This window comes from Gigantopelta aegis, chromosome 9, assembly GCF_016097555.1.
Source record: "Gigantopelta aegis isolate Gae_Host chromosome 9, Gae_host_genome, whole genome shotgun sequence".
Classification (NCBI taxonomy): Eukaryota; Metazoa; Mollusca; class Gastropoda; order Neomphalida; family Peltospiridae; genus Gigantopelta; species Gigantopelta aegis.
This window is the reverse complement of record NC_054707.1, coordinates 17,813,025-17,828,870: the sequence shown is the minus strand read 5'-3', so window position 1 is coordinate 17,828,870 and position 15,846 is coordinate 17,813,025. Positions and strand designations below refer to the sequence as shown.

The 15,846-nt window shown below is 41.8% G+C and overlaps 1 protein-coding gene across 1 annotated transcript; it reads right to left on the bottom strand.

Moving 5' to 3' along the window:
* Positions 1-431: 431 nt before the first annotated feature.
* LOC121381481 (5-hydroxytryptamine receptor 4-like) lies at positions 432-1,394 on the bottom strand. Its single transcript, XM_041510799.1, has one exon. It carries the CDS (start codon positions 1,392-1,394, stop codon positions 432-434), a length of 963 nt encoding a protein of 320 aa, XP_041366733.1.
* Between the last annotated feature and the right edge of the window lie 14,452 nt (positions 1,395-15,846).

Below are 15,846 nucleotides of genomic sequence, written 5' to 3'. Positions count from 1 at the left end.
GTCCCAGAATAATAAATGAATGAATGAATGTTTAACGACACCCCAGCACGAAAAATACATCGGCTATTGGGTGTCAGAATAATGTAAGCTAATTTAATATGATTCCTTTTTCCCATAACATTGAATACCAATTGTTAAATAGTAGCTGTCCAAAGACACAGAAGTTGAATCTGGCGCTGTTAAAACATAGAGCATGTTCTAGGTCTTCTGCTGCTGTAGTTCGCGCCAACACAGACGCGATGTGTTTTGTCACATTCGATTCAGTTTCAGTGTCTTTGTGTTTTTTAACTGGTACCATAATCGTCAGACCTTAATATCGACGGTCGCCTAACGGACTACCTTTGTTAAATTCCGGGCGACTGCTAATTTTCAACCCTGATAATATATATATATATATATATATATATATATATATATATATATATGGCTGCCTATGTACTCTCTAAGTCTTCATGTTGCTGCCCAGAGAAGGATAACACGAGGTATTTAAAGGCCATTTTAAACTGTCGGTTAAAGGCGTAATACAAGAATGGATTCAACATGGAGTTAATATAACCCAACCACATGACAAATATTTTTAAAACGATCGGCAGTCCATATCCCGTCAGTACGTCCACAACGACAACAACAAAAAATGGCAGCCAGAAAACGAAGAAACAGCCGACGACGATAGCGAGGGTCTTGGCAGCCTTGGCCGTTTTGTTGAATTCCTTGATGCGATCATGTTCCGCGGTCGTCACGGTGGTGTCCTGTATCGCCCTGGCGTGGCGTCTAGCTGTCTGGAAGATCCTCCAGTAACACAGGATCATCAAGGCCGAGGGTATCCAGAATGTCCCGACGCTCACGGCCAAGGCTGTTGGGACATTCAGGACCAATGGACAGGCTCCTTGGCTCAGACACGCCACCATGTCTTCTATCCCGATCACGTGCCACTCCGTGAGCAGCAGTGTTGACCACAGCGCTGTAGGAACGAGCCAGCAGAGGGCCAGGATGACAGCGGTCGTCCAGTTGCGTATCTTCGTGTGCAGGAAAGGTCGACACACGGCCAGATAGCGTTCCAGCGCCAGTGTGTACAGATTGCACATGGACGCCGTGCAGAACATGCCATCAAAAGCGTTCACTATCAGACAGAGCCACTTCCCCAGATCCCATCCCCCGTTCCACTCTTCGTACAGACGAAAGGGCATCGCCAACACTGCAACGCCAATGTCCGCACAAGCCACCGATACGATGAAGGCATTGGTGCGCTTTTGCAAAGTACGGAATTTTGCAACTGCAACAATGACGGTCGTGTTTCCGACGAGAGTGACGAGAGAGAACATGACAATGAACACACAGTAAACTGATTTAGTAGCAGACGACATTGGTGGCGGTGGCGGAGGCAAGTCAGCCATGATGACGTCACAGGCGAGAGAACTATGGTTCATTTTGAAGAAATGTGCCTGCAATCAAAACACAAAATGTTATATGCAATAAACCTTGTATTTCTAACCGAACATACTGATGCTCAGTTGTTTGGTAAAGTGAGATTGCTCCAAAATTAAATAAAGAATTTAAATGAAGCTCAGAACTGTGCTGTCTGGAGATGAGCGTCCGAGCAGGGTATGGTGAATACAGTTGTATACTAACCGGACGCGAAAGACGCCAGCGATGCGAGCGATTATTTTAAAAATCATTGATTTCAATCGCAGTGTCCTACCCGCACACGTACAGCGCGACAGATAAATATGTCGCGTCGCACGCGTTCAGTTAGTATACGGCAATTCGTAATCAGTGCTTTCTAAAACAATCGCTCGCTCGCGTCCGGTTAGTATACAGCTTAAATGTGTGTAGCTTTGACATCCTGCGCAGGACAGACATTTATGATTACTTTAAAGTCAGATACCCTAGTTTTTCTTAACACGGTGGCGTATTATTCACTATTAGAGCTGGGAATGGAGGGGGGTATAATTAAAATCAGACATTACTTAGATTTTATTGTTTAGATTATCCATTTCCGTACATCCAAAGAATTTCTGGTCATCCTGGTGTTCCTAATACATGTACCTCAAAATGCATTTTGTCATATTCTTTTAAAAAAAACGCACGCTCGTTTGAGAAGTACCGGTTAGGGAGACGGGCTCTAGTCTATTTTTAAGGATATATCCCCGTTTCTAGGACACAGACTTTTGTTTCACTCTGTTGCAACCGAGAAGCCACTACATCAAATATGTAATCAACGAAACTCGTTTTTAGCTGTTATGTAGCAATTTGATTCTGACTGAATACACCGAATCTTGAAAAAAAATAGGAATTGATCTAGTCTATATTGAATTGATTGGTTTAGTTTTCGTTTAAATTTCATACTTTTTTTTTTGTCACTCGGAATTACTAGTATAGTCTTCGCATGTTATATTTTACAGATATACTATTGCGAACACCGTGGGCCGCAACTTTATTCAAGGATTGTCATACAGGAATTTAAAAAAAAGAGCAATGGATACCTCTCGGATTTTAAGCTATATCGACGTTGAATTGGAACATGACTATAAATGGAACTAAACTACGACATCGATATTTTTGTATGACGTTATAACAAAATGACTGTACGGATTAACCTCCTGACAGCTTGTACTAGAGTAAACGTTTTTTTAGTTACGGCTTTGTGTTGTTGGTTTAGTTAATTAAATATTTTCAAGTATCGATTACTTAAGTAAAACCTGCCCATTCTTATATTTAAGTGACCTGTAATAACTTAGTAGCCTAATGGAGAGTTATTGAATCACCGCTGCATTGCTGAAAAATAATGGAGCGTTGAGACAATACAGTGACAGGTGTATTTTAATATTCTGTCCTTGGATTTCTTATTCTAATGGAAAGATAAAGACAGTGTAATGTGGTACGGTCTATATCACACTGTAGACGACAGATTAAACAAAGTCCGCTGTGAAACACTAATGGTACCAGTAAACCATTAACCATCATGCAATGTGGTTTAGAGTATTGATTTATCTTATAACTTGCGTAATAACTAAGCCATTGCTGTTATAGGTATATTAGGTACCTAGCTATTGGGTACGCCCTCCACATGTTTGCAAAACAGTCTGAGCTAATGTCGTTGCTGGTATATGTATATTAAGTACCTAGCTATTGGGTACGCCCTCCACATGTTTGCAAAACAGTCTGAGCTAATGTCGTTGCTGTTATAGGTATAGTAGGTACCTAGCTATAGGATACGTACTCCACATGTTTGTAAAACAGTCTGAGCTAATGGCGTTGCTGTTATAGGTATATTATGTACCTAGTTATAGGATACGTCCTCCACATGTTTGCAAAACAGTCTGAGCTAATGGCGTTGCTGTTATAGGTATATTAGGTACCTAGCTATTGGGTACGTCCTCCACATGTTTGCAAAACAGTCTGAGCTAATGGCGTTCCTGTTATACGTATATTAGGTACCTAGCTATTGGGTACGTCCTCCACATGTTTGCAAAACAGTCTGTTTGTAAAACCTAGTTATTGTGCTAATGGCTAATGGCGTTGCTGTTATAGGTATATTAGGTACCTAGCTATTGGGTACGTCCTCCACATGTTTGCAAAACAGTCTGAGCTAATGTCGTTGCTGTTATAGGTATATTAGGTACCTAGCTATTGGGTACGTCCTCCACATGTTTGCAAAACAGTCTGAGCTAATGTCGTTGTTGTTATAGGTATATTAGGTACCTAGTTATAGGTTCTGTTATAGGTATATTAGGTACCTAGCTATTGGGTACGTCCTCCACATGTTTGCAAAACAGTCTGATCTAATGTCGTTGTTGTTATAGGTATATTAGGTACCTAGTTATAGGATACGTCCTCCACATGTTTGCAAAACAGTCTGATCTAATGTCGTTGCTGTTATAGGTATATTAGGTACCTAGTTATAGGTTTGCTGTTATAGGTATATTAGGTACCTAGCTATTGGGTACGTCCTCCACATGTTTGCAAAACAGTCTGATCTAATGTCGTTGTTGTTATAGGTATATTAGGTACCTATAGGTATATTAGGTACCTAGTTATAGGATACGTCCTCCACATGTTTGCAAAACAGTCTGATCTAATGTCGTTGTTGTTATAGGTATATTAGGTACCTAGTTATAGGTGCTGTTATAGGTATATTAGGTACCTAGCTATTGGGTACGTCCTCCACATGTTTGCAAAACAGTCTGAGCTAATGTCGTTGTTGTTATAGGTATATTAGGTACCTAGTTATAGGATACGTCCTCCACATGTTTGCAAAACAGTCTGAGCTAATGTCGTTGTTGTTATAGGTATATTAGGTACCTAGTTATAGGTGCTGTTATAGGTATATTAGGTACCTAGCTATTGGATACGCCCTCCACGTGTTTGCAAAACAGTCTGATCTAATGTCGTTGTTGTTAAAGGTATATTAGGTACCTAGCTATTGGGTACGCCCTCCACGTGTTTGCAAATCAGTCTGATCTAATGTCGTTGCTGTTATAGGTATATTAGGTACCTAGCTATTGGGTACGCCCTCCACATGTTTGCAAAACAGTCTGAGCTAATGTCGTTGCTGTTATAGCTATATTAGGTACCTAGCTATTGGGTACGCCCTCCACATGTTTGCAAAACAGTCTGTGCTAATGTCGTTGCTGTTATAGGTATAGTAGGTACCTAGTTATAGGATACGTCCTCCACATGTTTGTAAAACAGTCTGAGCTAATGGCGTTGCTGTTATAGGTATATTAGGTACCTAGCTATTGGGTACGTCCTCCACATGTTTGCAAAACAGTCTGAGCTAATGTCGTTGCTGTTATAGGTATATTATGTACCTAGTTATAGGATACGTCCTCCACATGTTTGCAAAACAGTCTGAGCTAATGGCGTTGCTGTTATAGGTATATTAGGTACCTAGCTATTGGGTACGTCCTCCACATGTTTGCAAAACAGTCTGAGCTAATGTCGTTGCTGTTATAGGTATATTAGGTACCTAGCTATTGGGTACGTCCTCCACGTGTTTGCAAAACAGTCTGATCTAATGTCGTTGTTGTTATAGGTATATTAGGTACCTAGTTATAGGATACGTCCTCCACATGTTTGCAAAACAGTCTGAGCTAATGTCGTTGTTGTTATAGGTATATTAGGTACCTAGTTATAGGTTCTGTTATAGGTATATTAGGTACCTAGCTATTGGGTACGTCCTCCACATGTTTGCAAAACAGTCTGATCTAATGTCGTTGTTGTTATAGGTATATTAGGTACCTAGTTATAGGATACGTCCTCCACATGTTTGCAAAACAGTCTGAGCTAATGTCGTTGTTGTTATAGGTATATTAGGTACCTAGTTATAGGTGCTGTTATAGGTATATTAGGTACCTAGCTATTGGGTACGTCCTCCACATGTTTGCAAAACAGTCTGAGCTAATGTCGTTGTTGTTATAGGTATATTAGGTACCTAGTTATAGGATACGTCCTCCACATGTTTGCAAAACAGTCTGAGCTAATGTCGTTGCTGTTATAGGTATATTAGGTACCTAGTTATAGGTGCTGTTATAGGTATATTAGGTACCTAGCCATTGGGTACGCCCTCCACGTGTTTGCAAAACAGTCTGATCTAATGTCGTTGCTGTTAAAGGTATATTAGGTACCTAGCTATTGGGTACGCCCTCCACATGTTTGCAGAACAGTCTGAGCTAAAGTCGTTGCTGGTATATGTATATTAAGTACCTAGCTATTGGGTACGCCCTCCACATGTTTGCAAAACAGTCTGAGCTAATGTCGTTGCTGTTATAGCTATATTAGGTACCTAGCTATTGGGTACGCCCTCCACATGTTTGCAAAACAGTCTGATCTAATGTCATTGTTGTTATAGGTATATTAGGTACCTAGTTATAGGTGCTGTTATAGGTATATTAGGTACCTAGCTATTGGGTACGCCCTCCACGTGTTTGCAAAACAGTCTGATCTAATGTTGTTGCTGTTATAGGTATATTAGATACCTAGCTATTGGGTACGCCCTCCACATGTTTGCAGAACAGTCTGAGCTAATGTCGTTGCTGGTATATGTATATTAAGTACCTAGCTATTGGGTACGCCCTCCACATGTTTGCAAAACAGTCTGAGCTAATGTCGTTGCTGTTATAGGTATATTAGGTACCTAGTTATAGGATACGTCCTCCACATGTTTGCAAAACAGTCTGAGCTAATGTTGTTGCTGATATAGGTATATTAGGTACCTAGTTATAGGATACGTCCTCCACATATTTGCAAAACAGTCTGAGCTAATGTCGTTGTTATAGGTATATTAGGTACCTAGCTATTGGGTACGCCCTCCACATGTTTACAAAACAGCCTGAGCTAATGTTGCTGCACTGTAATATGAATGACACAGTGACATCTTTGGTCTATTTGAGTAGTTTAAAAAGCGGAAAGGGAATCGTACGTTTTTCGTTTATTGTTGCCGCTCTCTCCCAAGAGATGCACTTATAAATAGACTGGTGATAAATAAAATTTAATAAAAATATACATTAGAATCTCGTTGGGTAAAACTCTGAAGGGTCGAATACACCGCAACGCTCGAACCAAAAACGAAGTCCCGAATTACTTATACGTTGTTGACAAAATGGTTATGTCGAACTACTCGATGGGTCGAACACTTTCTCAAGCACCTACGGGGTTCGGGCCAACGGGATTCAACTGTACTTATAAACAGACTGGTTGTAATTAAAAAAAAAAAAAATTGTGGTTAATATAATTTTATGTGTCAAACGATTTGTTTAACTTCTGTAGAATTATGTGCGTTGTCATTGATGGTGACGTTGATATTCTAGCCTGAGCCGTGTAGTTGAATGGTCTATTGGACAGTGCTGGGAGATTCTTTGTTCCAATTGAATTCGAGACATAGTGCTCGCCTGGGGAGCTAGGGTCCTAGGATCCAGTCTCCTCAGCGGAACCCGTTATCGGGTAGCAAAATATTACAAAACAACAAAAACGTTTGGTGGCATTTTAGTGCAATATGTCATCCGTGCTAGAACCCCTGCGCGTGCTGTAACCTCATCGTGATGCAGGGGTGTAACATTGTCTTTGAGAATGGCCAATACAGCATAAATTGACATTTTTAGTAAAAGTCCGTATCTATCTGTGATATTTGTGTTTTTGCACAGTTCTTGACACTGTGTTTTTGTTTAAATCTTGAATTTTTGTATTGATGTTGATCATCACCTTATTTGTTTGCATTACCATAGTTTGACACCCAATAGCCGATGTATTTTTCGTGCTGGGGTGTCGTTAAACATTCATTCATTCATTCATTCCGTGCTAGAATTATTGCTGACATTTCATACATCAAAAGTTTGTTTTGTTTAACGACACTAGTTTAGCACATTGTTTTATTAATCATCGGCTATTGGACGTTAAACATTTGGTAATTCTGACATATAGTCTTAAAGGAGAAACGAGTATATTTGTACATTAGTAGCAAGGAATGTAAGGGATCTTTTATATGCACCATCCCACAGACAGGGTAGTGCATACTACGGCCTTTGATATACCACTCGTGGTGCACGGGCTGGAATGAGAAATAACCCAATGGTCTACGACGGGGATCGATCCTAGACCGATGGTATCTCTTCTATAATTACGTTTTAAGGATTTTACAGAACATTTTAATGAAGTACTTTATTAATATTTGATCATTTTTAGATTTGTTTTCGTTTTTAAAAAAAAAACATTCACTGCATTAAATATGTATTACAATATTTATAATGACATTTAAAGCCGCACACCCTAGTTCCATCCAGCGAAAATAAATTATAATTTGGTTAATCTACAAACCTGTAACACACTTAGATCACGTTTTTATCAAATGGAGTGAAAAAGCAGGTTTTATATCGATAAATACCATGGGAATCCCCATGTCCCAATTGCTTGAAATAATTTTGAAAGTTAGTATTCTGATGTCACCGGTAGATGTCACTCGAAGCACAACAATGCCTACGTCACGACAAATTTCACAGACTTGGGGTGCGTTCCTTTCACCTCTCCTGGAAATGTTCCAACTGTTCTGTCCTGGTTGTATCCCCTCTCCAGATATCGTAAGACTTAGCAAAATTATTGGTTTTAAGGGTTTGTAACGTTTTGTATTGAGACACTTACTTGTCTGAACTTTATTGTTACTGAAAATGTTCACGAACTGTGAAGAAAAATCTCACAAATGAACAAAAAGCAAACGACAAGAAATCGGATGTTAATTGCGCGAACCGTGCACGAGAAAACAAACCGAACCAAAATGATAACGGCCACGTGGTATACCAACGTCTGTGACGTTTACACAGGAAGATTCCCTCTAAAAATAGATTGGACCTCGCTTGCTTAACGGTTTTTTCTCGAGTGCGCGCGGCATTTTAAGAAATACAAAAAATGCATTTCGTGGTTTTACAAATATCAGGATTACCAGGATTACCAAAAGGCACTTCAGGTGAATGGAAATGTGTATTCTAAATAATAAAATGTAAGTAAAGTGCAATTTTATTTGTGAAAAAAATGGGTTTAATAGTGTGACGGGACATGCTCTTATCTTTTCGCCTGTGGCGATGTTAATTGTTTTAGAGGGCCATGTGCAGCTTGGTTACGTAATACCTCCGCGCGACAGTAACCCCTAATACACACCCAGACCAAGTGTGGAGGCCATGTGGCCAGCAGTTACGTAATACCTCCGATAGTGCGGTTTACGACCGGGTATTTCTGGCGAACTGGCGACAGTAAGTCTGGCCATCTAAGAAAAAAATACCGTCTCTGGGAGTTGTGGGAATATCATATGATAGGTGAGGTACCGCGTTGTGCCCCCAGGCAATATTCGCTGTCTCTCAGATTTTTGAATAAATAGATAGGATTTTAGAGATAGCGATTCCCGCTCCAACTCTCAGCCGAAGATGTCCTTTGCCGCTAAGCAGCTCCAAGACGCGCCCTGCTCTGTCGATCTCCCCCCACTGTTGGGGTTGACGATCCAGAGTTTGGGCACGCTGACAGAGTATAAGCTGTCACAGAAGAGCGGGAGGGCTTACGTTACACTAGTGTATGTAAGCCACCAACCCAAACCAGCGACCAGGAAGAGAAGACGCCATCGACGGAAGAAGGTGACGCGCACGGAAGAAACGGTACAGGGGGGACCGAAGCCGGTGGCTACTCCGCCGGTAGACGTTCCTTCGCCGCCGTTGACACCGAAGATGCTGTCACCGCCGCACCGCAGACCGACGAGACCACATCGGATCGAAGTGGACCCGCCGGCCAGCCCTGACGTCTGTACCTCCCCGGTTCGACACCCCCACCCGCCGGCCCTTTTAAGGGCCAATATTATGGCGCCGCTGGAAGGGATCGAACCGGTGGTCGCACCAAACCGACGCTGTTAGACGCTGGGTCAACCAGATAGGGACGAAGCCCCTGGTCGTGTACGCCCCAACACTGGAGCAGCTGCCTACAACACCGACCAGAGGAATATTCCCGCACCGGTACGACAGACAACGGGGCAGCTTCCACATCAACAGCGTGGAATCCCGCACCGGTGCACTGAGTACCATGCTGACGATGGAGCACGACGGCGTATACCAGCAGGCATACGTGGGGGAAGGCTCCACACACCGTCAGACCCACGACATGCTGCGCAGGGTGTTCGCGCAGCACTACGGGGACATCGTCAGCAGGTACCAGAGGGAGATGCATCACCTCCCCAACTTCGACAGTGACGCCTGAACACCGCACCAGCCCTTAAGGCTAACCTGTTTCGTATAGGTCGGTACGTTTAGGCTTAAATTTTAAAAATCCGACACCCTTTAAATTTTTGGCCGAACCGTCTAAATTTGCGTTCAATCACCAGCAATATTTCGGACATAACGCAACAAATTACTTCAACTTTTTGGCTTAATTCAAAATTATTACCGCCGCCTCTTCCGCCTCTCTCGGTCTTCGGTGCTTCTTGTGCCAAGTCAGCGAGAAGACAACCACCCCCTCCCTGTCTTGGACGGAAGAGCTTCCTTCGCAAGCACTTGCGCCCACGACAGGCGTGCGCTACAACAGCTTGCTCTGAATGTGCACGTTAAACCCTATGACATGACATGACATGAGATATCGGTCAAAAAATGGCCAGAGCTCGACGCGATAAGACGTGTTTGTTTCGTTTGTGCACACCACTTAGCAGCCGTTCTTAAACAAAGGAATAAGCCCCGAATGCAGTAGGACATAGGAGCTTGTACTGAGGATTAAGGGAAGTTTTTTTTTTCCTTTGTAATTATATCGCACTTATACTTTGCATTCTTTTATTTCAGAATAGACTTATATCGCACTTATACTTATTCATTTCTTGTGCGATAAATTACATATTAACTTAGCGTACCCCCTGTGCATTTACCCAACGCCTTACTTAGTTTATCATACTAAAAATGGAAGCCACTAACTCCGGATCCATTGTTGAAAAAAGTAGCGGGCTTAACCCGGCCACACCTGAGAAAATAGCAGAAATTAATGTTCAAATCGAGACAACAATAGCGACCGATAAGATGGTGGACTTCCCTAGGTCCCCCTACCCACCACCTTCCCCCATGACTAACACTGCCGATGCAGTAAAGATTACCGTACCAATGGCACTTCTACAAAGGTACCGGCCGCAAGGCCAGGAAACGACCTTAACATCGACCCGGATGTTGAATTCGTTTCCACACATCCCCAGATCAGGGCAAATGAGGTAGCTATCAAATTAGCGCTTAAATCACTTGATCGCCCCGCTACCCCCCCCCCCCCCCCCCCCCCACCCCCACCCTCCGTAGCGATATTAAACGGAGAAGTTCCCCAATCTCAGCCAAGAGATAGACTTAGAATCCGACAGTGAACCAGAAACTGAATTAAGATCAGATGTTCACCCCGAGGTAGAACTTAGTAATAAATTCCACGTTCTAACCACACCTGGTAGAGCCCACAAAAAAGCTAAATCCCAAATGCCCAAGTCGACTAACATCACAGGGCTCCGACAGGTTACGTTTGACGGGGAAAACCCAACATTCTACCATATATTTACTGGCAGCATGTTATAGCCAACATTCTAAACGAGAAAACAACAAACGGGGTCACTGAGGTAATTTTTCATACCCGGCTCGCCAACGGCGAGACCTTCATCAAAGGCCAGGAAGAAACTCTCAAATCTTTAGATAGGCTTTTTCAACTCAACGCCGACCCAAACTCTAATCAGCCATCCATAGTGCAGGTCTTACCGGTCACGATACACCCAGGAGTGTTGAACGTGCTGGCAGGACTAAAAGTCACCCGGCCAAGGTTGCACCCAACGCCAGCACATTCAAACAAACTACGGATGACAGTAAACTTCTCCATACCGCCATTAAAGCCAAACTACCAGCAGTAACCCCAGTAAGGCCCTATTAAAAACAGTTTGCATTCTCAGATCAGGCCGTACAAACGGATAACCATGCACAAGTAAACACAGGAAAATAGGCAGCGCCAGTTAAGAGAAAAGTTGCCACCCTAATAGTTACTGATCAGAAACACAAACTTAGAAAGTAAAACACAACTTTACTTGACAAATACAAAAGGAGAAGGAAGATTGAAAAACAAGGGCGATTACTTTGCTAACATAATATCTGGCGTAACCACTTTTTTCTTCTTTTTGTTTTTGTACTGTTAATGTTAAGGTTAGAACTTACTGTCTGTGAGTATAATAAATGTATGGTTACTATTAAAACAAAACACAAAATCGTCAAAATCGACGCGGTAGATGTTCTTGTCATTGGGGTCTGGAATAAAACATGGTAAACGATAGTTAAATGCAGATTCATGACACTGACACAGTATATTTCTATGTTGTGGTTAGAACAAAAACATGGTGAATGTTAGTTCAACACAAAATCCTTAAATCGACCTGGTAGATTTATCCGTCGTCGTGGTCTGGAGGGGAGTAGCGAGTCCTCCGTTGTTGTGTCCAAGATGTTGTCCAGTGATTGTGAAGACATGTCTGGTAGAGGCGAGGCGATCTCAGTTGGAATCGGAGGAAGATCATAACTTGTGTCAACGTCAGGATCTGGGGGTGTTTCATCATCATTATCTGTGTCACCGGAAGTACACTGTGGAATTTGACAAGTCTTGTTTGGTACTAGGTAACACTCAGAACGTTTAACACGATAACAGTTATTTCTAAGTTGTGATCCAACAAATTTGCGGATGTCGCACCATGGCCCGTCAATGTTCACAACAAGATATCGATTACGTGCACATGTCTTATTTCTGTCACAATACAGATACACTAAATCTCCAATGTGTACTGAAGGCATGGTTGATTGGATTCCTTTAGGAGTTTTGGATAATTCACTGTGTGGGTGATTTGATAATCTGGCGGAGTGTTGGTCTGTAATAAGTTGTTGGTCAGAAAGGGGTAATTGGCTGCTTGTGAATTGGTCTCTCTGAGTCCACATTTCACGAGATGATACGCCACGGTTTCGAATGCGGGAATTGAGACTAGCGACTGCTATGGCTAACTCAGTAGGAGTAACAGGACCACGAGTAGGATCTTGATGACGGAGTTCATTTTCCAATTCTTGTATTGCTCTTTCAGCAACTGGTTTTTTGTTTATGTTCTTGACTCTACCGATTTCAAGAGTGATTCTGTGTTTGTGTAGGAAACTGTCATTTGCCAGCGCGAGAAAGCCTGGAGAAGGATCTGTGCGGATGACTGCTGGGGGTCCGTCAAGAGGGCGTAATTCTATGCACAAACGAATCAATGCCTGTTGAATGACATCACTACGTTCATTATCAATCAGACAGGCGACTTAAAGGCTGTAACACATTCCCTCACAACTATGATGACTTGGCATTCTCGTTTAAGGATATCCGCAGCAAAGAGACTGCCTACAGTCTCAGGTGGATTACTTGAACTTTGTTCGACAATGGTAGATGGAGTCTTGCGCAGAGCAGCACACTGATGGCAGTTGTTGGATACAGAGTCAATGGAACGATCCATGTCAAGCGCAAAGAAGTATCTTTGAACTACCTTCTTTAGTTGAAATGCTGATGGGTGATTCAACTGAATATGTAAAGCATTGAGGAGACCTTCTAGAACTTGTCGGGGAACAACAATACATTCTCGTGTGGGGAATAGTGGATCAGTTCGCTTTATGACGAGGAGACCATCTTTGGCAATGGTTACCGTATTGATGTAACGTTTAACATCTTTGATGTTGGTGAGCTTCTTCGAAGGGCGAGTACCTTGAATCAGGTGAGAATGGGTACACCATAAATCCTTGCACTCTTCTTGTAATGAGTGCCAAGTTGATCTTGTGGTGAAGGGTATCCGAGTCTTACCTGATAGTATGTCATCTATGAGAATGTGTCGAACAACAGAATTTTCAGTTTCTTGGATGAAAGTACATATTTGACACGATTCATTGTGACACTCTGGAGCATTTCGGCTAGCAAAGTATGATGGGATATTTGCATTACCAGCTAGATGACGGACGGAGGCTTGAAATCTGCTGACTGTAGATAGAAAAGTTGAAACCCGAGGACTTGCTGAAAATTCTTTGCATATGGGGCATACTTTGGATGGCGTCCGAGAGGTAAAATGCTTAGCCTGTTGGTGTCTGGGTATTTGTTGCGACCGCCATGCTGAGGAGCGCATGACCTTTGCATCTTCAGATGTGCGTAATTCATCGATTAATGACGGCAAAGCTTGTTATATTTTTGGCTTGATTGATGCTAAAGTTCTTGATCTAAGTTCTGTGCCATACCTTTGTTTGACAAGTCTAGGTAGGTCTTTATTGATAAGTCTCAGCCACTGAAGAACAATGAAGTTCTCAAGAGATGGAGACATTTCCTCATCTTCAGCAACCTGGTCACCATGGTGACTGATGCCACTATCATGTGTGAGTAGATTGTCTTCTACAAATGCAGTTAGGCGCTGAAAGAGATCTTCCGGTCTTTCCTCTGGCTGTAGTTGAATTTCATAAAAATCAAAAAAATTACCCCCGGTGGATTGGAAGCCAAAATGTAGGCGTATTGACTGCCAGATGCAAGGCAGAGATGTGGATGTTTTGATTATGGTGTTGCGAGATATGATGGGACAATAATTTGCAATTTGTCCCAACATCAAGTCTAAGTAGTTGCTTTTTTGTTGAGCTGTAAGACGTTGTCTTACTGGGATATGTTCACCATCGTCAGCGAAACCTCTTGTGAGTTCTGCACGGGACTTCTTATCCCACGTATATCCATCGGCCAGGAAACGGCTGAAGTTGGGATCGAGTGACAACGTGTACACTATATTTTGACGCCAGTTTTCGAATGAATTTACTGTTTCTACTTTTGTTAGAGACCATTGTTTTGGAGAACGGTGTGTCTGTGCCATGGTGTGTTGGTGTTGTAGAACTACGATGAAAGAATGTGTGTTACAGGCGAGCTAAAGGTCGAACCGATCAGCTACGTGACGTAGTTAAACTATACAGGACAGCTTACGAGAAAGTCTGCTTGTGTTCAGACGCGTGGTTTCGATACCTGCTGCCACCACGCCAGTTAAGAGAAAAGTTGCCACCCTAATAGTTACTGATCAGAAACACAAACTTAGAAAGTAAAACACAACTTTACTTGACAAATACAAAAGGAGAAGGAAGAGTGAAAAACAAGGGCGATTACTTTCACCCAATACATCAAGGGAGATAACTCAAACTAAGGTTGCTAACATAATATCTGGCGCAGACCTAACTGAAGGCACGACCGTGACGACGCCCGGTACAAAGATACCTGTCAATGTTAGCGAACAGCTGATTTCGGCGGATCCAACTGAAAGCACGACGTCCGCCGCGATGTCATCTGTCAAAATTGATAATCAGATGACCGTGGCGGATCCCATCGAAGCCACGACGTCCGCCGCAAAGCCAACTGTCAAATCTGGTAACCACACACCAAATATGGTTAACTTGATAAGTGCAAAAAGTCTTAACAAGCCAGGTAACAAACTTAGTCTAGGACCCCGCACTGATACTATCAACAAGACAGCCGCCATAACCCCCTTTAAAGCAGTAGTTAGCAAACGTGCAAACAAAAGGAAAGTCTGGAGCCCCACCAAAACTATCAAATATCCAACAGCAGCAACCTTTATCAAGAATAAAACAAAAAAGATAGCATAGCCAACTGAGAAAGCTAAACCAGACAAAAAATCTGCTGAAGCACCCAAGACTTTTTTTTTTTTTCATTTGAATATTTTATTTTAATTTTTGGTCACATTTTCACACAGTAAATATATATTTTTTTATACATACATACACAGATCAAAATTAATATACTATGAAATAAAACAACAAATCTCTTGCCAACACATCATTGAACCTCACTCAGTACTAAACACTCAATTTAAAAAAAAAATTTTATACATGACTGTCAGTGGTGGATGACCTAGAGATATTTATTCAAACAACTTATGGTATACACTCCATCTTTTAATAAATTCATTATATTTGATTTTATTGGAATACATTTTTTTTTCTAATATATAATAAGAATGTATATGAATTTTAAATATTTTAATATCTAGTGATTTCTTCAGAAATGTTGAACTATATATAAATTGCTTTGTCAAAAGAGCAATAATGTCAATTATGATATTGTTCTTTGAGTGGCCAAGAAGAAAACTGGTACGAGAGAAGCTAACTATAATGTCTGCCGATTCTTTTATCCATTGCTCGACTTGTTTAATTAAATTTTGGACGTGTACACAATCAAAAAACAAATGCGTATACGTTTCAATAGACGCATTACAGAAGCTACAATTTGGGCTGCTTATCACTTTAATATTATAGAGAAACTTGTTTGTAGGGAGCTAAT

What these genes read in the sequence shown, in the direction of transcription:
- LOC121381481 (XM_041510799.1), bottom strand. Translation starts at nt 1,394, where the DNA reads ATGGCTGACTTGCCTCCGCCACCGCCACCAATGTCGTCTGCTACTAAA.